Here is a 22,574-nt window from a genome sequence, read left to right as displayed (position 1 = left end):
CCGGCAATTTCCATATGCTGTTACCTTTTCCCAGAGGAACAGAAATGGAGTATGAAAAAATTACAAAAATAAATAGAAAATATGAAAAGAAATGGCGGAAAAAATTGTATCATATTTGTATGGACATTTTTGTGATGATGGTCAAATTATAGATAAGACTTGCATTACGATTATTTAGATTTTACTCTCGTGTTTTTTCACAGCAAAAATAACACCGTACATGAATAAATAAAAAGTGAGTTAAAAAAATGAAGTTGAAGGTGGCCGGACTAAACACTACAAAAGAGCTTTAGAGATCCAAAAATGCATCTTTTTTGGTCATCAAATGCATCCAATTCTAAGGTCATCTCACCAACAGTCATGGACTCGGGAAGTCCAGGGGTCGGCAGAACACTTGACAAAGGTCCAATCTGATGTGGCGAGTCAATGCTAAAACATAAATAAGCATTTCTTAAAAAAAAACTTTACTTACAGTAATCTTATGAAAATGTGTTGTCTTTTATATCAGTTACCTAAATTGGAGTTGGCTTATTTTGTCAGCTGGTGGGCTTGAGCTCTCCTTCCGTTCATGAAATTCAGCATTCTCAACTGAACTACCAGCTGAAATATAAAAATAGCACATTGCGCCTAACCATAATCAATATCACTCATTATTTACTATGATATTGGTGATCATTTACCCCAATATCTTCACAAACCTGTATGATTTTCTTTTTTTCTGTAGAACACAAAAGAAGACGTTTCGAAGAACGGCGGTAACCAAACAACATTGACTCCCATTGTGTAGACAAATCCACATTTCTCAAAATATCTTCCTTTGCGTTCCACAGAAGAGTTATAAACAGACTATGAACAACATGAGGGTGAACTAATGACAGAGGGTCTGACCTTGTGTATAGAGCTCAGTAGAGGCCACGGGTATGAAAATATTTGAAACGTCATTATCATTTTCACTGATGAGTTGCCTTGGACTCCATGTGGAAATACTGGACAAGCTCCCGACAACCATCCTATGAAGAACATAAGGTTTAAAGTTACCGTCATATCAGGGCAACACAATATTCTTTCCAAAGAGTTCAATGTACAATGAAAGCATTACTTTCGATACTTTTGAGAGCTACAAAGCCTGTTTATCCTTTCACGTGCTAAGACGGTGTTTCTTAAAGACCCAGGAAGAAAAAAGCATGACACTACATCCCAAGAAGCATGAATGTAAACTCACGGCTCCCCACTCCCAAGATCCTCTTGCAACTCTGGCCTTCTCTTTCCATAAATATCCTCCTCATCTTCCTCTTCATCATCAATGCTCTTGGTATCAGGCAGGACCCCGTTCTGTGGAGGTGTTTCGGCCCAGCTCAAAATTCCTGGCTCGGTCAGTCCGTTCTGAGTAGGAGAAATGGAGTCTGGAGGGTCCAGAGCCTCCTCAGAACTCACATGACCCACCACACTCTTCCCGAGACTCCTCACAACATCCTCACCTGCCTCGTCATCATCTTCCTCACCCCTGTCCAAGTCATCGTCAAAGGAGATGATGTGTGTTATTTTCTTTTTCCGCCTGCGCTCCTTCTTCAAACCGGAATCTAAAATGCAATTAAGTGCTCAATGAACCAGATTTCAATTTTTATCATCGGTAGCACTGAAACACTATAAACACCTTCATCTGGAGCAACATAAAAAGTTGCCGTAGTAAAATAAACGGCATGCATCAGCAACTAAAGCACGTCTGTACCTGCAGAAGTGCTGCGGGGCAGGACAGGCAGCGGGTCTGACTGAACATCTGTGCGTGGAATAAAACCAGGAACCACTGCAGTGGCAGTACCAATTTCCCGCAGGAGCGTGCTTACACCCTGGGTAGACTCTTTCCATAAACTGCTCATGCCCTGGGTGGACTCTTTAAGGAGGTGGGACACGGATGGCCCTCCGCGAATCTGCCCGTTTAGATCCGTGTTGTCAATGTTGATGGCAAATAAGATGGAATTGAGCCCTGTTTAGACACACTCTAAATTTACACTTGGACAGTAAAAGACGCCCAGCATAACATCGGAAAATATTATACACACTTTGTATAATTTAAAAACAAAAGGCAAAGGTTTCGAGGTCAACTCTGTCATTTTCAATATGGCAGTTTTTAAACTATGAACACTGTGTTCTGGATGGTATTGGATAATGTATGCTGTATGACAGGTAAAAGTCAGTTTTGTATCAATATTCAGTATTTACTATTGGTGCGTCCCAGTTTACTGCACTTAAACCACTAACAGGCAAAAAAATTTAGATGAAGAATGATAACAACAGTTGGTCTTCATATACACCCTGATAAAAAAAACGTCTTTCACCTGCAGCCATTGTAGGCAGCATACTGGCTCTCTCCTCATCCAGTACAAAAGCCCAGTCTTCATAGAAGGCACTTCATTAGGAAAAAATAATAATTTCACATTAGAAACTCTTACTAGTATGGCTGGGTTTCCTTTTTCTATTTACTATTGTGCTGAAGATATAAAAAAAAAAAGTTTTGAAAATCACAACTAATGTGCCTAAGATGGAACCAACAGGCAATTTTACTCTCCCTTTATCTCTAGGTACAAGTTCAAATTGTGCAAAACTCATCATAATCAAAATGGCAAAAGGAGAGGATGATGAATTGGCTACAATTTTCACTTTTCCTGAATAAACTATTATTGGTATTAATTGTTACTTTATTTTTCTAATAGAAATAAATATTCTTTCTATTTGCACTTATTTGTAGAAAATTTAAACTGGAGAAACAGATCATAAAAGATCATACATTATTTTTTCAGATTTGTACATTTATAAAAAAGTTGTAAATAATCATTTTTGTATATTTATGACTGTTTTTTGGCTTTTTGAGTGTTCCATTCAAGATACTGAGACATAACGTTTTAAGTAAGTCCCAAATATATTAAAACACTCAAATATAGTGATTACAGTCCAAATTATGTAAAATATGTGGAGAAAATTGCTGCGTCCCAATTTGCATGCTATCCGTCTCAAATAGCATTCGAAAATAGAATTAGTATCTCCCAAGTCACAGCATGCTGAAATGAGTATCCAGATGGTATATGGTTTCCGGTGAAAATCGAAGTGTGAATCCATGGACACTTAACGGCTAATATTTCCCACAACTCACCGCGAGAGGTCGGAGTTTAGTGACCCTTCCCTGCATAAATAAAATTAAATAAAAGATGCTTCGCTATACTAAAAAGTGTGAGTATACAGTCAACATTACATGCAAAATAAGACATGAATAAATACAGTGCTTAAATGCAATGAAGAGCTGCATTTTGATGTTCATGACAGTTAAGGATCTAGGCAACAACGGCTACTTCCCGTTTCATGTTAATATGTCCCAGTGTGTGCATACAGTTTTGCTACGCACCAAAATGGATATACTTTTACAAGACAAAAACAGTACATACTTTAAAAGCATAGTATAAGTAGGCGAATTGGGACGCTGCAAATCTTTTGTTAAAAGCTGGGACCCAAAAAGACAGAAAAGTACACGATGACATCATAGGGGTTTTTACCTAACGCGAGCTCGGTCAGCCAGCAGCATGTGAAGGTAACGCTCTAGAGAGTGCTCATTCAGGGCACAGCGAAGCCATGCTCTGCCCCGTCCCAGCTCAGACGTGATATTCCGCAGAGAGTAGAAACGCTGCAGCTCATGGCGGTTTAAGTGCTCCTTTACATAAAACCAGAACGTCAGCTCTGTAACACAAAGATATGTGTTTGAATCTGAACATATTCAATTCCCTGTAATAGCCCTAAGGAGGTCAATTATTTGACCACTGAAAATATTTCGAGGAACAGAAAAGATCATCAAGACATAAGAAAAATGAAGAGTAAGAGATTTGCAGAAGCAGAAAAATACAAAGAATCCCAAACACACAAATGTTTCTATAAACTTAGTTTTTTTCTCATCCTTATGTTGGTCATTTGTATTCCTTTTGAATGATTTGTTGCTGGTTTTATGTGTACAGATCGCTGCTTGAATCAACACAATGAAGGATCTGTCTATAAGAGTTTTTAAAGTGTTATTGCTCAACGTTTGAGGCGGTGATGAATACAGAGGCTCTATGGCATATAGGCAGGCTGGACATGGGGTGATGCAGCCAGGTGGTCAAAAATCTGGGGTGGTAAAAGATAACCTGTGGGAACAGTCATTTCAGATTTTATCCCCAGTCATAAATGGTTGATAAATTAACACAATGTTGCTCGATTTGCTGTTACTGACAAAAAGATCTTAATCCAACAACAAAAATGTATTTGTCCGTTTTATTACATGGTAAATTCCATGTAAGGGGACCTGCGGTGTATGTAGATAGGAATAGCTCATTCTAAGGTAATAAAAACATAACACTTCCTTATGTAAGATCTTTATACACAAGATGTAGTAGATTATATTGCATTTCTGTTAAAATATCCTCCAAAAAATTACACATTGGACCTTTAAAAACAGGACAGTGGAGAAACTCATCAAAAGAGAACATCAACGAACTTTCTACAGCAAAATCTGAAAGTACTCAACTTTGATTCATAGTATCTTTTTTTAGTCTCGCTATTCATTTTAAACAACTCAAAACCACAAGCAGGTGCAGGGACAAACCTCAGAAAAAACATGTTTCTCTTTTTAGCCCTTTTACAGGGCTAGTTGCATAACCATCTGGTTTCATAAACAGTATCATCACCTAGTTTTCCTGTATATGCACCAATGAGCATCTGTTTCCTCTATGGACAACCCAGAGCACAACATGTGTTCACTGTTACCAGGGAAGTCTCGGAGGCAAAATCTCTCATGAGAAACAACTAAACTCATTAAGTAGGTCAATGAGGTCACAGAATGAAAAATAGTGACACATTCATTAATTCATTAATAAGGCTGGATATTGACCAAAGCTAAATATAAGAAAATAAGTATATTTGATAGAATCTGTACCTGCTTCAGTTTTACTGCTAAATCCGGCAGCTTGTTTTAAAGCAGCTGCTGTGAGTGCTAAGCCACGACTTTTCCTCAAGCCGTGCTGAAGTACCGCTTCAAACTGAGCACACAGGCATATGACTCTATAGAAACACAGCAATCAGATTAAAAAGAATCACAAAATAAAAACAAATCATGTAAATAAACTTAATAAGTTGCAGTAAGATGTTGGGTCAATTCAAAGTCAGTTTACGCAAGTCGTGCCACTCGGCGGCCAAGTTTACAATACATCCAGGACGCCATTTATATCATAGCAAGACAACAGTCCTATCTACCTGTATACGGGAAGGCAGATATTTTTACAGGCAGCGACTTTTTAAGTGTAAATAGCACCAAGTGTAAATAGCAATAGCAGATAACGTTGCTATTTGCACCTCAGTATTGTTGTGAAAAAGGTAAAAGAGTGTTTTCACTTAGGATACTGAAGTCGTTATTTGAAATGTCGTCGTTCTTACACTTTCTCAATTCCAATAACGTATTGGTGGGTGGAGCTAGTGCAAATAGTATCTGCCAACAAGCCGGGCTATTTGTACTCGAGTGTACACTCTGATTTAAAAAAGAAAGAAAAAAAGAAAATCACAGTGAGAAAACACATCTTCAATCAATTATTAAACCTGAAATTAACTTTATCATACCTTTGGTTTGCTAAGCTTCAATTGCACTACAAAAAAATGTAATGTTGTTATAATTGCTTCCAATGTTTCCGCATCTGTAAGTCGCTTTGGATAAAAGCGTCTGCCAAATGACTAAATGTAAATCACTTAAGCTACTGCACATGTGCAAAGGCTGGCAAGCACCTCACGAGCGCCACGAGCCTTAGAATCATACATCTTTATCATAGACAGATCCGTGACGCCACCCGTAGGTTTCAGAGGAGCTTTTTTGAAGCTTAAAGTGGGTGGAGCCGGCCGTCACCACCTAAGCAACACGTCACTGCCGGATAATCGAAAATAGGCAAAGAGGCAGGACGGGGTTGGAGCTGAGGCGCCTGGTTGCAGAATTGGCAGAATTTTAAGAAAGTTAAACGGGTGAGTTATAATAAAAAAAATCACCCTCCACACAGTTGTCATGAGTGAAGGCTAAAATGAGTAATATAGACCCAAAATAATTTTTTGTAGCGGGCTAATACGTGAATTTTCTGCTGTAAAGTTGCCCATTTTAACATTGTGCTCAATGAGATTCTGCTCTGTTCTGGAGCGAGTCTCTAGCAGCCAGTCGATGAATTACATTTTAAGTCACTTTCATGTTGGCTTCACGAGTCTTTATCCGTCAACGATTGGCTCTTTTTACTTCTTTCACTAAAACGTCCATATTGAACGTTTTCGTGATTTATTCTAATGCCAGGTGCATAACTTGTTCATATATATTATCTTTGTGCTATAGATCTACTAAATAAACAAACGTTTAATCTGAAAATCGTTATGCAGAAAACTGACTAAAACAATAATAGTATATTCACCTGCTATCTGAATCGGAGGCAATCTCCTTCCTTCCACCAAAGCGGATTTGGCACTGAAGAGATAAACAGCAAGAAGATCTTTTTTTAATCCGACGTTACCCACTTTTTAACATTATTAATGGAACAGGAGAAAGATGTTTGGTTTGTGAACATTGTTGTTCATTTGCATGACGCGTTTATCGGAACTATATCAGTCATCATGACCTTTATCTGTCTCACAATCAAACAGTTTGTTTGTGGTCATCCTCCAAAAGAATGTGTCCTGTTAGCAATGAAAACACGCGAGATATTCGTCTCACAAAAGAATATTCACCTTACCTGTTTAACTGCATCGAGGAGTCTCTCCAACAGGTTTTGTCTTTTTAGGTCATTTTGCTGTGTGCCTGTAAGACATAGTGTGTGGTGCATTACTGGGTAAGCTATTATTTAGTAACATGTAAACACGTAAAACCCCAATGCATGACATGAACGCCACTTATTAACGCTGAGGTAAAAGATCGGAAAATGCTTCATACACAATTTACATACTAATGGTTTCGTCTGGTTTTCACATTTGTAAGCAGTTGCAATTTAAACAAGGTCTCAGATATTCCAGACGTTGCCTGTTCGGCCCGTGTTGACACATTGAACGTATTGACACACGCTGAACGCATTGACACCTGCAGGTAAACAACACAGTTCAATGAGGTCCGAGCCCATGCAACTCACCGTTCATTCTCAATATCCAAATAAAACGTGGTAGCGCGATTTAGCATACGGCATAAATCGCGGTTGTGTCTGTCCCCCAGGTGTCAATTCGCGGGAAGGTTTAACACGACTGTTGTTTACATCTCGAGTCCATAGTTTCATTTAACGCTACTGTGACTAAAACAGACGTTACCGCGGCCTAACTCGGTCAACGCTGACACATTTGAAGCAATTTAATCTTTGGCAACCATAAAGTCTTTTGCTCTATAAAGTAACTGTCACTTTTCCATCGCACTGCAGTGATGAAGTTCACTATTCATGCGGACTTTCACTTTGTACATACGAGCTAACTTGAGCTCGCTAATCCCACTGCCGAGGGCTCGTGTGAGACACATGACGCCGTCCGGGTGTCACGTGACAGCAACAGTGTCACGTGGGGAGATGAAAAAAGGCGCATAAACGTATTTTAAATTGTGAATTCATTGCACACTTTTAGCCATTTCTTTCTCGTGATGCTGCCGTGCAGTACTTGGCACGTACGCAGGCAAACATAGAAAAGCACTATTCCAGGTAGATCATTGTTCACTTCAAAGAAAAAAATGCAACTGAGACAAATAAGATTTTTATACGAAGGTTTGTTCTTAAAAACTGACATCACAGATCATGAATACATCAAAAGAACCTACAAATGGCTGCTGTTCACCCGTCAGATGACATGAATGTGTGCATCCTGCATTTAGTTGTTTTACACACTCGTGATGTCTTGAATGTGCCCATTATAGCAGCAGGTTTTAAAGTGTGCAGTCGGTTCATAGTTATCATCTCTTCACTATATGACAGGAGAGCATTGGTAGGCCTGCACTGTTTTTGTGGTCACCAGCAATGTTGTGCCTTCTTCAGTGGAGGGGAGAGGGAGGTTGGAGTTGTAGTGATGTTGACTCAGTCTATCATCAGCTGACCTCTGGTCATTCGTAGATCCCTCTGCGTCTTCAGATTGGTTTGTGACATCCAAACTTTTCTCACTTACTGATGTCTTTTGTTCTTGACCTATTACTGTGTGATATTTCATTGACTTTAGGATTTGGTTACAATACCATGTCACTATTAAGATACATAGATAGAGATACTGTACATTGCATATCAAATGTATTTACATGTTCAGAGAAATGCAAAAAAAATGTTATATTCAGTAAATGCACAACCTTTAGAATTGACAGTGCAACAGTGTTTAAACAAGTCTACCAAAAATATGTCTGGCTTTGATGTCAAAGTGAAATTCTTCATCGATATACCTTTTTTGATGTCGATGGGCTTACAGGTTTTTTTGCGAATGACTCGCAGAATAATGGTCAGGACCGTGAAAGCTCCCAGGAACACAAAAAATATTATAAAAATAAAGTTTATATTTTGTGTTTTTTCAGATTCATTTTCTGGTACTGAAAAGAACACAATGAGGCTCTGTGTGAGATTTTGAAGTCAAACAACAATGTGTAGATCACAACTGTCCTTCTGAAACCTTGCATCTCCATTATTTGTGATTTGTAGTTTTTGTCATAAATCATTATTAGTCACTCTTTGTGTTTGTCGCTGGGTTTTGCAAATATCTAACCAATAAAAAGTATTCAAAAGTGCGTGTCACTTTGACAACACAAAATTTGATCATTTTAAAAGTACAGTGTTTTCCCTTTCCTGAAAAACAGCAAATTTGGACATTCAAGGTTTTGGAAGAACAAGGATAAAATGCAATTCACTTGTACAACTATAACAAGAATTCATATTTAATCACATATAAAACAGTACTTACGTGAGGTACAGTATGTTGTGCAAATACTGGGTGGAGAGTTGCATCTAATGGAACATGGTTGACATTCTTCAAGAAGTCCATCGTAATAATAATTTTTGGCACATTTTCCTTCGGCGTGAAAAATAATGTAAAGCAGCAGCCATGCATAGAGAATCATCTTCTGCTGTGATGTTAAGGAATCACTGAACTTACAGAGTAGAGCACATTTTATAAGCCCAGTATGTAAATAGGTCTTGGGAAGGGGGTGTCCCTAAACTATCAACTCTTTTGTCTTTTACATTGTGATCAGTTAAAATTTTAGTCACATCTGCGCATGACTAAAATGGGACTACCCTCATATACCACATTTACATTTTCACTTTACATCTTTTCACAAATTATTATTTTGGGTTTTCTTAAAAAAAAAGATGACTGTTAAAAATAACCAATATTCTGTTCTCACCCCAACCCAAATTTGCAACTTTAACACTGTTGTTTCCTTGGTACGCCGATTTACCCACCAAAACAAATCATTCAGCGCTCTCCAGCTCAGAATCTGAATCTATTTTTTTTCAGTTGGCTTAGTTTTGTAAATGCATACAAACAATTCAAGTTTGAAAAACATGACATTTCGAAACCTGATCATATGGCAGCTGACAAGTCACTTGAAAATTCATTTAAAGAGTTGAAGTAGTTTTTTTTAAACAATAAAATATATACACAATTAACAAATAAAAATAGTTGAAAGGTACTTCCAATATATACTTACAAAACAGTACGTATGCCTCTGAATGGAACATAATTGTGTCCATATTTACAGAAATGCTTATGTACAATTTGTTTTATCTTCCATTCTTTTTTAGTCCAGATAAAACTCATATAATATATCAGAATATGCCTAAAATAAATCATTGTGGAAAACTTAAGCAAACATTTTACTGTGTTACTATGAACAGAACAGTTAACAGGTGTTATTAGTTGTAGTGAGAGTACCAGCAAGTAATATAAAAAACATAATCATATGTATGGTTATACATAAATGTGATTAAAGAACACTAATAATGTTACAAATCTATAATGCATTTCTCCCAGTGTAAGGCATCAGTGGAAGGGTTTCTCCTGCAAAGCACTGTGGGAATAGAAGTCCATACAACAAGTCAAATCACAGTATGACATATAGAGCAAAGTTTGCTGTGCATGTTGCAAAAGTCATATTTGACTCTCTGTCCTGGCCAATCGGAGCTGTTGTAAAAGCTAGCGTACTATGAATGATTAACAAGTCCACACGTTGCATGATCGATAAAAGATCATACACGTCAAATAAATAAAATACAATTATTTCCACCGCATTCAAATGCTCACATTTAAAAACAGTTGGAATTGATGTTACCTGTATGTTATATCACTAAAGAATCTCTGTTCAGGTGGTTGGTCATCCCAGATGGTTGCATATTATTCAGATAAGAACTCATGACAATCGTAACCGGTTGGTCTGCTCTGGCAGTCCGTGTATTGATTCTCCCATTCCTCCTGAAGGAACTTCTCAGTCCGTTGGAGAGACTGCTGGAGACCTTTCGCACAACACCAGAAATTCCTTTAATCTGTTTGTACTGAGCAATGTCATCTTCCAGCTCCTCGGGGGGAACTTCAATATTACCAGTGTACCAGAAGACCCACCAGATGAGACTGAGAAAAATGATCACGGCTCCAGTATATATTAAAAAGTCATGGAAGAAGACCTCCCAAAACACCCCAGTCAGAAGGATGAAGAGTCCAAAGATGTCGTGAAAAACAGCAAACCAAAAAGCACATTTGCAACGACCGACTCCAGGATGTTTTTTCTCCATAACAGCAATCACGTGTAGTATTATTGTTCCTTTTAACTCAAGTTAACATGAGACTGCAGCTTTATTCAGATATACAAGCATCACCTGATAGACTGTCACAGACTGAGTCTGGTATAATGGTGACGTCCAACTATACAGATGTTCAAAGTACATTGAAGTGAATAAACCTTGCGAGGTTTGGCAGAACAAGTCACGCTTTTATCTTCATAGATACAGTATCAGAAACTAATCCTAATCAAAACACACCATGTGAGCAATATTGGCAATGGTTAGACAAATAAAGTATTTTATAGGATTTTAAGTATAGTTGTCCATTGCCAATTTAGTAATAAAATACACAATAAAATATAGAATTCTGATCAATAATATGCTTTCATCTACTATTCATCCCATTCTAGCCCTCGCCCGCATCTTTCGCTCTTTACGTTTTACTTTTCGTTTTGTGATCGACATCAAGACTGCACCGAGCACAACAAACACTAGCCCGACAGACAAACACAACGGCCCCACATCAAAGCCATCATGGGTCACTTCAAACATGGTCATATTCCTAGTCGGTATTAAATCGGTATAACTGTGCAAGAGGCAGACAAACCCAGCGCCTAACAGAAGCCCACCGAAGACCAAGATGAAGATGGGTTTGTGGTAGTAAGTGCAGCAGGTGGGGGTTTTGAGAACTGTGTCATGAACTGGAACTAAAGCATTCCGCACAGTGCAGTCTTCACTGAAATCACCCTGAGCCTTGGAGCGCATCCTTATGCTCCAAATCTTATTAAGAGAAACACAAATTAAACTTTAATGTTTAAAGACCAGCTCTATAGCTGAAGAAACAGAAATTTCATTTCGACTTGCCTGTTCAATCTTGTTCCTTGTGTTGCAACGAGCCAATGCTAATTTCCTCAGACAATCACTGCAGGTGCTAACATTCCAAATCTTGACCAATATATCTCCTAACCCTGTTTTTAAAACATTTCAGGACATTAAAATCCAAATTCATGAAGTCATGACAAAACCATACAGACGGCGAGGAAAGACTAATACTCCAAACCCCTGTGACCTAAACTTGTGAAAGCAGAAACATCAGCACAAACAGAACTGCAGCTGACCCAACATGTCGCTGGGCGTGTTGTCTGCCTCAACAAAAGTAATATAATACTTGTGTTAAACAGACCTAATGCAAACAGAACATTGTATCATATATATCGACAAATCCAGACATGACTTTTCATTAGCATTTAAGTGATAGTTCACCCAAACATAATTCTGACACCATTTACTCAACCTCGTGTCGTTTCAAACCCATTTGTCTTTCTACAGTAGTAACAAAATATATTTTAAAGATTTTTGGTTACTTGCACCTATTATGCCAGCGCTGTTCGGTTAACAACTTTCTTCAAAAGTAAATGATGAAAATTTTTGGCTGAACTATCATGTTCTCAATAAAAAAAAACAATTCACAATAAAATCTTCTGAATATTTTAATCTGTCAGAGAACAAAGGCAGATACAGATTTTATAAATGTAAGAATGTAAAAGACATTTGTTTTTAAACAGACAAAACTAATATATGAATGTGTCCAATATATTGACAGCTAACAGGATTGAAAGCTGTCCATCAGGTGCATTTCTGTGTTTATTTGCTCCGAGCTTTGCCTGTCAGACCACGTGCTGTGACCTTTGGGGTTTTCTTGGACAGTGTCTTGTCTTTCAAGGTTTTCGTTAGTACTTTGCCAGCAGCAGGCTTGGGTGCTTTTTTCAGTCCTTTTTTAGGCAAAACCTATAAAATAAGTACATATTTCTATAATTTCAGGAGTATACATTTTTATATCTAAAAAAAATCAATATGCATATAAGACCAATACAAATTTTACACTGTGATGGGCATTCATTACTTACCAGCCGTTTTGGCCTTTTGGTTGGCGTCTCAATTGGGACAAGCTGTGGAATCTCTTCTTCTTCTTCTTCTTCACGGCCCTTACCATCCTGTTTTATTCCATTCTCCGGTACTTCCATGTTGTCATTTTCTGTCTTTTTCTTTTGTTTCCTCTAAAATTAAAGGACACTAGTGAGCAACAAAACAACAGTAATGAACGTGTGTGAAATTAATGTTGTTATGAGGGCAGCTTTACCTTTAATAACGTGGCTTTTTCCCTGCTCTCCTCCACCAAGGTGATGTGACTCAGATCAGAGGAGTAGATGGGCAGCGCAGCAGACTTACGAGTTTTTAAATGGATGATCTTTATATTTTTTCCTTTCTAGGATGAAAAACGTATTCACAAAAATAATAAAAAGATGGTTGTCTACGTAACAAAGCTTCAGACCCACTCACCATTTCTAACTTCGTGGAGATGGTGGAAACTGCTGCAACCACATTCTCCACAATCTCATCTGCCGTCATGCCTGAATGTGCTACAAATGCCATGCTGCAAACAACAAATACACAATCAGCATAACTGGAAAGCATCATTAAAAAATGTTTGCCACGGTTCATGTTTTAAAGCTTTAAGCAATAAGTTTTAACGGACGAGGAAGCTCATCTGGAAGCACATTAAGCTACTATAGCTTCTTAACCACTTCCAGCTGTGAGGGTTTGCAGGCATACTTCTAAATGTTTGTTTCATAGCAAATAAGCATCGTCCATACCAACAAGACCCTTTGTTTGAAACGGTGAGTGTGGTGCCCTGAATCAGAAGTTCCATGTCTTTGGCCAAGTGTTTGCTGAGCAAATCTACTGACAGAGGAGCTCTGAAATAAACAATTATAATTCGTCATTCACAATAACTGTAACCACCAAATCAATACAGCACTAATCATCTTTGTTCTGCTTTGAATTTGTAGTTGGAAAATGCCATTTTCTTACTTCTTTTTTTCATAGAAATGCTTCCCAATATGGGACGGTAACCTGCGGCGAATGCGTGCATCTGAAAGAAACAAGTCAAAATTTCCCAGCAGTCTTCTCTTGGCTTCAAACGGCTTGAACTCAGTCTTCAAGGCTTTGAAGGGAATCACCTAAAAGTGGAAATCTCAAAATTAGACCACTTTTAAAAGAGCCACACTTTGTTTTGTCAAGAATTGGACTTGATCTGGAAGTCAAGGATGTTTCAAAGTCTGTAGAGACAAGCTTTAATAAAGAGAAAAGACTCGTCTGGACTTACTCTGATTTACTTTAGCACTTTTTAACCCATGACCAGCACTAAGATGGAAGGACAGGGTTTGCTGAAGTGCACAAATACATAGCAAGGCAATAAAGAAACAACTGAAGACAGATCGAATACCTCTGTGACATTTTTGACTCCTCTCTCTGCGAGCAACTTTCTGTAGAATCTCTCTGTCTGTTCGGACGTCATTTTTGCTTCATCTTTGGTGAAGAGACAGACTTCTGCCGACTCTGTTCTCAGCCCATTGGGTAAACGACTGTAAAGCGTAACACACTTGTTAAGAGAAGCACATTAATCCTCATGAGATGTCTGCAAATTATTGACTTTCAATAATGGAGGGCAAACAACTCACATGCGTATGGTTTGCTCTTTTTTGGGGATTTTCCATAGAGTAAACAAAAGAGAGATGGGTTGAACATCGTTCATTAAGAGTTTCTTCGATGAAGCGGTGCTCTTTAAATGAGCATTTAACGCCAGTACAGCTGTCTTTACCTGAAATAAATATTATTAACAAAAATAAATATTACAACCAAAAACGTGTTTTTATTTACAAGGCGAGTAAAAACTTCCGTGAACAAACCAGAACATTAAAATAAACAATACAAATTTGCTTTAAGGTTTCAAAGGCACTCCGCCAGCACAGCAGTTCGCAAACACGCTGCGTCGCTGATCACTCGAGTTTTATAAATCACTTACTAAAATTATAAACACAAACCCTGAGAAAAGAAATACAGCGTATAACTTGTAAAGGGAAATGATAATAGTTTCCTGAATTACCTGAGGTCGATCGAGAACCACATCATCTCGTGTAGACTCCATGATGCACGTGTATCGAAAACGACAACTGCGCAGGCGCACCTTCGGTCTAAACGTCACATGACTTTTATTTTGAAATGAAAACCTTTTTTATGTGAAAGGGCTCAAAGCAAACAAATATTCTGGACATCATTAGTTTAACTGATGTCTATATATCCATATATTAACTTTTATCTGAATAATTTATTTATTTATAGATATTTATGCATGTATTTATTTATTTATCTATTCTATTTATCTATTTTATATCAACGTTGTTTTCGTCCTCCATATCTGAAGTTAGATTTATGCGATTTCACTTTCGGGCACAACAACATATCGTTATGTGCGTCAATCTATTTCTAAACACATTTTGTGGGCTTTCACAAGCAAATTGACCTTTCCAAAAATGCAACATTTTTATTTACAGACACTGATAGGAGTGCAAACCGCATTTACGTGACTTAAGAGTTGCTGTACTTCATTCTCAGCCATTCAAATATGAAAGAAACGTGTTGTTTTCATCTGAGATTTTATTAATGTGTCCATCTGGTGTTCTCTACTGCCCCCAAGCGTCTACTTCATGTCTTTACAAAATGACTGATGCATCATGCATTAGCAAAAAAAGGGTCGTCATCAATGCTTTTTTTCTTCAAAGATTCTTTTTTAATGAATTCCATTTGATCGTGTATTTATTTGTTTATTCTTCATAAGTTTTACCTTTACATCCCCAAAAGGAGTGTACAGAACACTGGTAAATGTGACAATTGAATTTATTTCCATTTAAGTGCATTTGTTTTTATTATGTAATTACATTACAGTAAACCAATTCATATGGTCATCTTGTGCATAAGTACATCTCTACCATTAGTGTCATTTTATTTCGAGGACCCATGCCACTTTGGTATGGCCTTCATCTGTCATTTTAACATTAACAGGACTTGCCGGGTCATTCAGGTTACTAGCAAGCTTAGACTCTGCATGGACCCTATTTCATGCCTTATAATAAACAGTCAGCAGTCCCTAACTGTCTATGTAACACTGTTATAAAATTATTTCCAATAGAGACCCTGTATTTTTGTAGAGGATGTAAGGGTACAGGTATACAGGTGTTCTTTATGTTTGGGTGGGCCATTCAGGAATCGCCTTAACCTTAGTGATGACAGTAACCTGAACAGTCATCTGTTTCTCCAACATCAAATTAAAAAGCCGATGCTTTTAAAATAAACTTGCATCCATTTTAAGATTTAAAGTGTATCGGTGGAAGGAAACTGGTTTTAAAAATTGGGCTACATGAGTGGCATAGCTGAGCTCTCAATATGAGAAAGCTGTCACACTGAGCTTGTCTTCCTATATATTAATGTTCTTCCTAAAATTTATACTGTTACTTTGATATTGTCCTTTCTCCAAAGTAATTTTCTAGACTGATCCACAATGATGGATGGATCAGTCTGGAGGACATCTGGCACCACTGCATCCTCCTCAATCTCTGAGTGCACAAGGGCAGTCCTTCGATCCGCATTTAGTCCTTCTCGGGTACCAACTTCAGCACCTTGCCAATTGCGATTGTCTTACCTATAAAAAATAAGCCCACATTACATTGAGTTTGTTTGATGTCGGAATAACAGGTTAAAAAACACAATCTCTACATGTGTACAAATGGATGAAGATTTTTTTTAATCTTACCCTCGTCTCTCAAAGTAAAACGTCCCATCTGAGGGAAGTCTTTAAAAGTCTCTAAGCAGATAGCTCCTGCAGCCCTAAGACGGGCGATGCATACTTGGTCTTGTTTGACAAAGCGTGGACGAGTCTTGCTCTTTTCTCCCGTCTTCTTGTCCACCAGACAGATTAAGGCCTTTTTATGAAGATATTAAGATAACAATAAATTATCAAGTAAATTACTGTCTAAGTCTATATGTGAATGTTTTAACTGGTTAAAAACTTACTGTTATCTGCACTTCTTCTATGCAGGTATGAATGTGTAGTACTGCATTGTAACCTGGGCATATAATGGATTTGTGTTCAATAATGACAATCTGTAAACAAGAACCAGGAAAAAATATAATTAAATCTTCAAATCATATCAAATAAACAAAAGAATACACAAACTACACAAATTAAGACCTGTGCATCGAAAGTGCGCCCCGAGTGGCAGAGGTTCTCAGCATTGCATAGGAGAAAGCCTGGGAGAATCTCTTCCTCCTCTATGCCTTTGAGCCGAAGCTTAAGGTTTTCACCAGGCCCGGCGTACTCTGTCTCCACATCATCAGAGAGGAGACTCAACACCTCTACCGTGTGCTGGGGAATAAAAACCAACACAATATTTGAAACACTCGTGTGTTAGACGCTACCATGTGAAAGGCCATTGACCTAACAGCATCAGCATTCGTAATTTATAAAAACTCTCATGCATACTTTTGTTTTGCACAGTCTTACCCTATTTGGCATCATAATAAGTTGTTGTGCTTTGCAGATACTTCCTGACTCCAATTTCCCAAGCACTACGGTTCCCATGTCCTATAGAGCACATCGGTAAAGAGACAAAAATGAATTCCGAGTCTTTGGTTATGAAAGAATGACAAATTATTTTCTGCTTCTCAATTTTATTTAAAGCTTTGAAATTAGTCAAATATAGTCTTGTTATGGACACTCGACTGAATCAGGGGTTTACCAGCTCTTTGACAATACTAGGCAAGGCTTTAATAATCTGCACTTAATCTCATTTCGTGAGTTGAATACAGGACCTTGATTCTTGATTATGTAATATCTCGCTCATTCAGTCTCCCTGGTATCTGTTGAGAACACCATTTTCTCATTCCATTATACTAGCGATTTCTTTCCTGACAAAATAATCCCCCACACTGCAGAATTTAAATCACTGGGATTCATCATTATAAAACTAAACTAATAGCAGTGTTTGGAGCATTAAGGCAGTCCTGATAATAGAAAGTCACATTTAAGCATAATCTAAGCATAATGTTTCAGCTAAACGGATGGAACTTTGAAAGATGTTAGAAAGATGTTACATATGCAAATGTCCCTGATAAGATTAAACAAAGGTTATAGAACATCTATCACAGAACCATAGAGTCATTAAATGTTAGAATAAATGTTTGACGTTAGAATTTTGAGAAACTTATTATGTTTCTCCTTCTTTTCATTCATTTTACCTTGTATTTGTCTACAATAGGAAATCTGATGGGACCTTCAGTTGATCTGTTGAGGTATGGCAGACTGTCCAGATGTGAAATAAATGGTAATCCCCTAAAAAAATAAAGGAGGATTTCCTTCTGTTTGGTGATACACATAACACTGCATATATATTTCAATAACACTTTACAATAAGATTGTATTTGTAAACATTAGTTCATGCATTAGCTTACATGAACTAACAATGTTGAATACCTCTACAGCACTTATTTACCTTAGTTCATGTGAATTTCAGCATGTAGTTATACATTTTATATGTTGTATGTCAACATACAAAACACTACCAAATATCAATATATAAAACTACAGAATATTGCTAATTTATAGTTCATGTTAGCAAATTGTATTTACCAATGTTAACAAATACAACTTTACTGTAAAACGTCACTACATATAAGAAATACTGATTGTCATGTTTACTTACGTATACCATGGGCACATATCAGAAGGTTCCTTCAGGTTGGCTCCCGTCAGCCCAGAGCAGGGCATAAAGTGAATATCTTTCTTTGGATTAAAGCCCACCTTCTTAAGAAATGGCACTAACTTCTCTTTACATTCCTCATATCTGTGGCAAAAAATGAGCAATAATCTGTCAAAAAACAGCATGGTTGCAAATCTAAAAGTCAAGCTGTATTTTATTAACCTATCTAAGCTCCAGTTCACAGTCGGATCATCCATTTTGTTGATGAGGACTATCAGGTGTTTGACTCCAGCTGTTTTGGCCAGCATTGCATGCTCCCTCGTCTGACCTCCCTTCTCAAAACCAGTCTCAAACTCCCCCTTTCTGGCAGAGATGACCTTCAGAAAAAGAGAATGCCACTTTATAAGTGTTCGGCAATAAATCTAGGCAAATACAAAGTTGAGGCAAGACCTAAGAATGTCAATGTACCACTTTGTTCTAAATCACTAAAGCTGAAAGTCCAACAATTATTCCATACTGGTTAGAATTGAACAAGCAATATTCATATTATTACTTTATCTTTATCTGTAAACTTTAAAAATAAAAATGTGTACATTATGAAACAATAACAAAAAACCATTTGTGTGGAAAAATAAACGAGGTGCCAAATGTATAAAATATTCAGTATGCACCTGCTTTTTGTTTGACATTGCTGTTATTTTGTCATCACCAACCATATCTCAGACAGATGCAGTATTAGCATTCTACACAATTTGACTAATTCACTATGCACATTGTGTACTGTATGTGACAATGACAAAAGACTCTGAACATACCAGTACTGCCAAATCAGCTTGAGACGCCCCCCCAATCATGTTGGGTACAAAACTTTTATGGCCTGGAGCATCAAGAATAGTAAAGTGCTTTTTCTCGGTTTCAAAGTAGGCTCTTCCAACTTCTACTGTTTTTCCTTTGTCTCTTTCCTCTTGGTTTGTGTCTAACGCCCAGGAGAGATACCTAAATAAAGAGATTATATGTAACTCCAACCCAGACTGCTTTATATGAAGACTTTTATTTCATATTTATAAAAAGTGCATATAAAGGACGGTGTAAACACTGGATGCTCACCATGTCTCTCTGTTCTTCTCTTTTGCCTCTCGTTCATATTTCTCCAGTGTCCGTTTGTCCACCATGCCAGTTAGATACCTTAATGATCAATATTAAGCATTAATACTAATGTATTACAGATGTCAATTAAGAGCCAGAAACGCACGGAATAATCCACCTACATGATCTGCCCACCAATTGTTGACTTGCCTGCATCTGTACAACATCAAAATACATTAGACATCATCAAACAATAACACCGACATTAATGTCAGAATTAATATAATCTTTGGCATGCTCTTTAACAAAAGATATTTCATGATTCTACATATAATACTATTAGAAACTGTTAAAACATACCCACATGTCCAATAAACACAACATTAACATGTTCTTTCTTGGGAGCATCCGGTGGAGGTGGAGGCAATTTGGGGATGGGCATTTCCTCATCCTCTTCCATCATTTCATCCTGTGTCTCGTCTCCACAGCATCCAGTCACCGCTGGGGTTCCACCTCCCGGTTCCTCCTCATCCGGCTCTCCTTTCTGCTCCCACGTCTTCACCGTGCTGGCATCCGTCTCTCCGTTCTCCACTGCAGCTGTGGGGACAGTCACATTGACTTGCTTGTGTTTTGGTGCAGAAACAGACAGTTTTTTACCAAAGGTTTTCACCATATTCACAGCACAGATTTGCGGTTTAAATACCCAACTTTTTTAAGTATTTAAAAAAAAGGAATTTCCATAGTAAAGCAAGTGCCGCTTTCAGAATTGTCACATATTGTCCATATTCCACATAAATGGGCACACGAAAATGTTTATTGAATGACATCCCTTCTCCATGTATTCTTCTGGTTTATGCATTTAATTCACAGAAATCATACAAAGTATGTTGCCTCTCAAAAATGGCGTCCTTTTTGTGACGTCAATGACATATTTTCCCTTTTTTTAAATAGAAAGCTTGTGCAAAGACTGACAAAAAAATACATTCTCTGAGCGTGTCACATCCATAACACAAAATGTCATCCATAATGCTGGAATTGCCCAAATACCTTAGTGGTGTGTCCAATATTCAGCGATAAAAAATTTTAGCCACATCTTTAAAAACATCTTTGAGAAAAGAGACATTCGGAAATAAATACTTAAAAATAAATATTTTGCAAAAGTACTGTATATTATATTGTAATATAATTATGTTGATACTTGTAATTCAGAAAAGGACCTCCTCAGCACACAAGCAAGCAAAGAAACTCCTAGGGACAATTGCGGGAACTCAACACAGGAATTTTAATAAAATAATTCATATTCTACTACGAGCACTACACTGAATAACAAATGACAGAATATGAAATTGCATTCATTATTAAACACTTTGCATATACAACGCAATGTTTTTATAGACTCACACAATGTTCAACAGCTTGGAAGAATCAAGCTACCAACTGAGACTATGTGCAAGTATACACGTCACAAGAATTCAAATGACCAGTATAAAATGTTGCCCCTTTATCATATATACACTGTATATTCAGATTCAAGCCTAAATTATTAAACACTACTGATTCATTCATGGAACAAAAGCTGAATGCTTATCTGGGTTACTGTCTGTGACTGGAGGTGCATGTAAAAGTATAAATAAGGCCTGTAACACGAGCACATGTGTGCTGATGTCATAAGCCCTAGTTGGTTTCCGTATGGCAGATGAACCTGCATTACAGGCAGCGCAACACACAACCCAAGTAGAAAAGTTCGGCTTGATCCTTAGTACTAGCTATCCAAAAAACACTAACATACCCACTGGTTCTGAGATCTCCATACTTGCCACTCCATCTGTTCCTGTAGACAGAAAAGTGAGTAATAAAGACATTTTATAATGTTCTTATAAATCATACCCAGTTATAAAGATTATTACACAATGTAAGTCTTATAGGCTATTTAACATTTGTGACACTGTCATAGATGTTACATTTCTCCGACATCAGTGTAATCGATATACTGACACAGGGAAGGCACCATACTGTCAACTGACTTCAATATTGACAAATAATCTGACTTTAGGTTTACAGCTTCCTCCAAGTTGCCATGTCTCCCCAATGATCTACGCTGAGGTGTAAATATACAACAGGTGTCACATATTAACTCCCTTTATTACTTATTTATTGACACATTGGGATAACGTGTCTGTAAATTGGCAGGGCTTAACAGAATTGCATCACTTTTTTTTTTACATGAAAGCAAGAATAGAAATCCACTTTGTCAAGACATGCTCAACAACATGCATTTTTGGCAGCTGTTGCTCTTACGTTAAAGGGATTGCCCATGTATGCACTTAAAAATGGTATAAGCAATCATCATATAAGCAAAATAAATGAAGGGGAATTGTTCGGAAGATATCCCGGTGTGCCGCTAAACCTGCCACGCAAGACTAACCAGGTTTGAGGTTATGACGGAACAGAAATTTGTATTAAAATGCGTCAAAGCACCGTTTTGTCAACTGACAGCTCGCAACACGGTTGCTTTACACGGCACTCCACTATAAACACCGTCCCCTCTCCGGCTAACCTCCTATAAACATTTACAGCTAAAAGCCCTTTTATGGCCAGACCGTATCAGCTCTTGCATTAACACCGTCGGTTTACCATCAGACGTGGCGTTTTCCGCTGAACCCCTGGACAAAAAGGACGGGACGAACTCCGGCGCGTTCACGTTGAGCCCGGTGAAGGCGGACTGAAGTTCAGTCTCAGCCGCGGCCTCGACATCGTCCTCCTGTTCCCAGGAATCAGGGGCTGTGTCTCTCGAGTCCATAGCGGCTGTGACGCGAATAAACTGATGTTTCTAGCGGGCTGCGCTTTAACCCACAACGCAGTTTTACCAAAAACTAAGCCTGCTGTATGTCTGTGTCTGGTTGAGGTGAATTGAGGGATTGGGAAACTCCAAATGTGGTGAAATGGTGCATGGGGCGTCCGTTCTTCCTGCGACACCATAGACGTGTAGCTGGTTAGCTGCTCGCGGCTCTTGCGTGCGCACAGTGGAAAAGCGTGGACTGTGAAAGCAGCGATCATGTGTGTGATGATGACGGCTCGTCGTAATGGCCACCGCGACTAGTTTTCAAAGTAAGACCATTAGTGTGAAGTAACA

The 22,574-nt window shown here is 37.9% G+C and overlaps 4 protein-coding genes across 11 annotated transcripts in view; all 4 read right to left on the bottom strand.

Moving 5' to 3' along the window:
* Window positions 1-7,582, bottom strand: part of snx29 (sorting nexin 29) — a gene marked incomplete at its 5' end in the record, with an annotated part of 85,837 nt that extends 78,255 nt beyond the window's left edge. For 3 of the 7 annotated variants that reach the window (XR_013787757.1, XM_079476380.1, XM_079476382.1), the window contains 10 exons: window positions 353-429; window positions 513-600; window positions 889-1,010; window positions 1,223-1,580; window positions 1,730-1,984; window positions 2,337-2,407; window positions 3,546-3,726; window positions 4,955-5,079; window positions 6,456-6,508; window positions 6,774-6,863. Coding sequence is in view for 4 of the 7 variants with exons in the window: in XM_079476380.1 (XP_079332506.1) it covers window positions 353-429; window positions 513-600; window positions 889-1,010; window positions 1,223-1,580; window positions 1,730-1,984; window positions 2,337-2,407; window positions 3,546-3,726; window positions 4,955-5,079; window positions 6,456-6,508; window positions 6,774-6,863 (1,420 nt within the window). Of the gene's footprint in view, window positions 1-352; window positions 430-512; window positions 601-888; window positions 1,011-1,222; window positions 1,581-1,729; window positions 1,985-2,336; window positions 2,408-3,545; window positions 3,727-4,954; window positions 5,080-6,455; window positions 6,509-6,773; window positions 6,864-7,163 lie in introns of those variants that run through there. The other 4 variants (XR_013787755.1, XM_079476383.1, XR_013787756.1 and 1 more) reach the window with 2 other exon arrangements.
* A 166-nt stretch (window positions 7,583-7,748) lies between these two features.
* Window positions 7,749-10,907, bottom strand: tnfrsf17 (TNF receptor superfamily member 17). 2 transcript variants are annotated; one of them, XM_079476710.1, is made up of 4 exons: window positions 10,316-10,907; window positions 8,947-10,054; window positions 8,435-8,578; window positions 7,749-8,195 (listed from the first exon to the last, which is right to left on the bottom strand). In XM_079476710.1, the coding sequence occupies exons 2-4, from the start codon at window positions 9,101-9,103 to the stop codon at window positions 7,972-7,974; spliced, it is 525 nt and encodes a 174-aa protein (XP_079332836.1). In that variant the 5' UTR covers window positions 9,104-10,054; window positions 10,316-10,907; the 3' UTR covers window positions 7,749-7,971. The 2 variants fall into 2 exon arrangements, with proteins under 2 accessions (XP_079332836.1, XP_079332835.1); XM_079476709.1 differs by having other exon boundaries at window positions 8,947-10,902.
* A 1,011-nt stretch (window positions 10,908-11,918) lies between these two features.
* Window positions 11,919-14,871, bottom strand: rsl1d1 (ribosomal L1 domain containing 1). The gene is made up of 9 exons (XM_079476202.1): window positions 14,707-14,871; window positions 14,282-14,421; window positions 14,047-14,185; window positions 13,632-13,780; window positions 13,415-13,516; window positions 13,101-13,194; window positions 12,901-13,026; window positions 12,668-12,817; window positions 11,919-12,548 (listed from the first exon to the last, which is right to left on the bottom strand). The coding sequence occupies exons 1-9, from the start codon at window positions 14,746-14,748 to the stop codon at window positions 12,405-12,407; spliced, it is 1,086 nt and encodes a 361-aa protein (XP_079332328.1). The 5' UTR covers window positions 14,749-14,871; the 3' UTR covers window positions 11,919-12,404.
* Window positions 14,872-15,246: 375 nt separating this feature from the next.
* On the bottom strand, window positions 15,247-22,518 carry gspt1 (G1 to S phase transition 1). Its single transcript, XM_079476388.1, has 14 exons — window positions 22,076-22,518; window positions 21,231-21,272; window positions 19,802-20,038; window positions 19,624-19,657; window positions 19,463-19,540; window positions 19,171-19,351; window positions 18,578-18,732; window positions 18,359-18,499; window positions 17,895-17,988; window positions 17,161-17,241; window positions 16,849-17,022; window positions 16,671-16,760; window positions 16,411-16,579; window positions 15,247-16,299 (listed from the first exon to the last, which is right to left on the bottom strand). Exons 1-14 carry the CDS (start codon window positions 22,239-22,241, stop codon window positions 16,247-16,249), a joined length of 1,695 nt encoding a protein of 564 aa, XP_079332514.1. The 5' UTR covers window positions 22,242-22,518; the 3' UTR covers window positions 15,247-16,246.
* Window positions 22,519-22,574: the final 56 nt, after the last annotated feature.

The sequence above is a fragment of the Barbatula barbatula genome (assembly GCF_947034865.1).
Source record: "Barbatula barbatula genome assembly, chromosome: 16".
Classification (NCBI taxonomy): Eukaryota; Metazoa; Chordata; class Actinopteri; order Cypriniformes; family Nemacheilidae; genus Barbatula; species Barbatula barbatula.
Note: the sequence above shows the minus strand (reverse complement) of the source record. Positions and strands in the feature narration are given on the sequence as shown.

Coding starts and splice junctions, on each gene's coding strand:
- tnfrsf17 (XM_079476710.1), bottom strand. CDS start 9,103: ATGATTCTCTATGCATGGCTGCTGCTTTACATTATTTTTCACGCCGAA. Junction 8,579..8,946: donor CACAACATACTGTACCTCAC/GTAAGTACTGTT, acceptor TGTTCTTTTCAG/TACCAGAAAATGAATCTGAA. Junction 8,196..8,434: donor GCCCATCGACATCAAAAAAG/GTATATCGATGA, acceptor AATATCACACAG/TAATAGGTCAAGAACAAAAG.
- rsl1d1 (XM_079476202.1), bottom strand. CDS start 14,748: ATGGAGTCTACACGAGATGATGTGGTTCTCGATCGACCTCAG. Junction 13,781..14,046: donor GAGTCAAAAATGTCACAGAG/GTATTCGATCTG, acceptor TTCCACTTTTAG/GTGATTCCCTTCAAAGCCTT. Junction 12,549..12,667: donor CCAAAAGGCCAAAACGGCTG/GTAAGTAATGAA, acceptor CTTATTTTATAG/GTTTTGCCTAAAAAAGGACT.
- gspt1 (XM_079476388.1), bottom strand. CDS start 22,241: ATGGACTCGAGAGACACAGCCCCTGATTCCTGGGAACAGGAGGACGAT. Junction 21,273..22,075: donor GGAAAACGCCACGTCTGATG/GTAAACCGACGG, acceptor TTCTGTCTACAG/GAACAGATGGAGTGGCAAGT. Junction 17,242..17,894: donor CTATTGTAGACAAATACAAG/GTAAAATGAATG, acceptor TGTGCTCTATAG/GACATGGGAACCGTAGTGCT.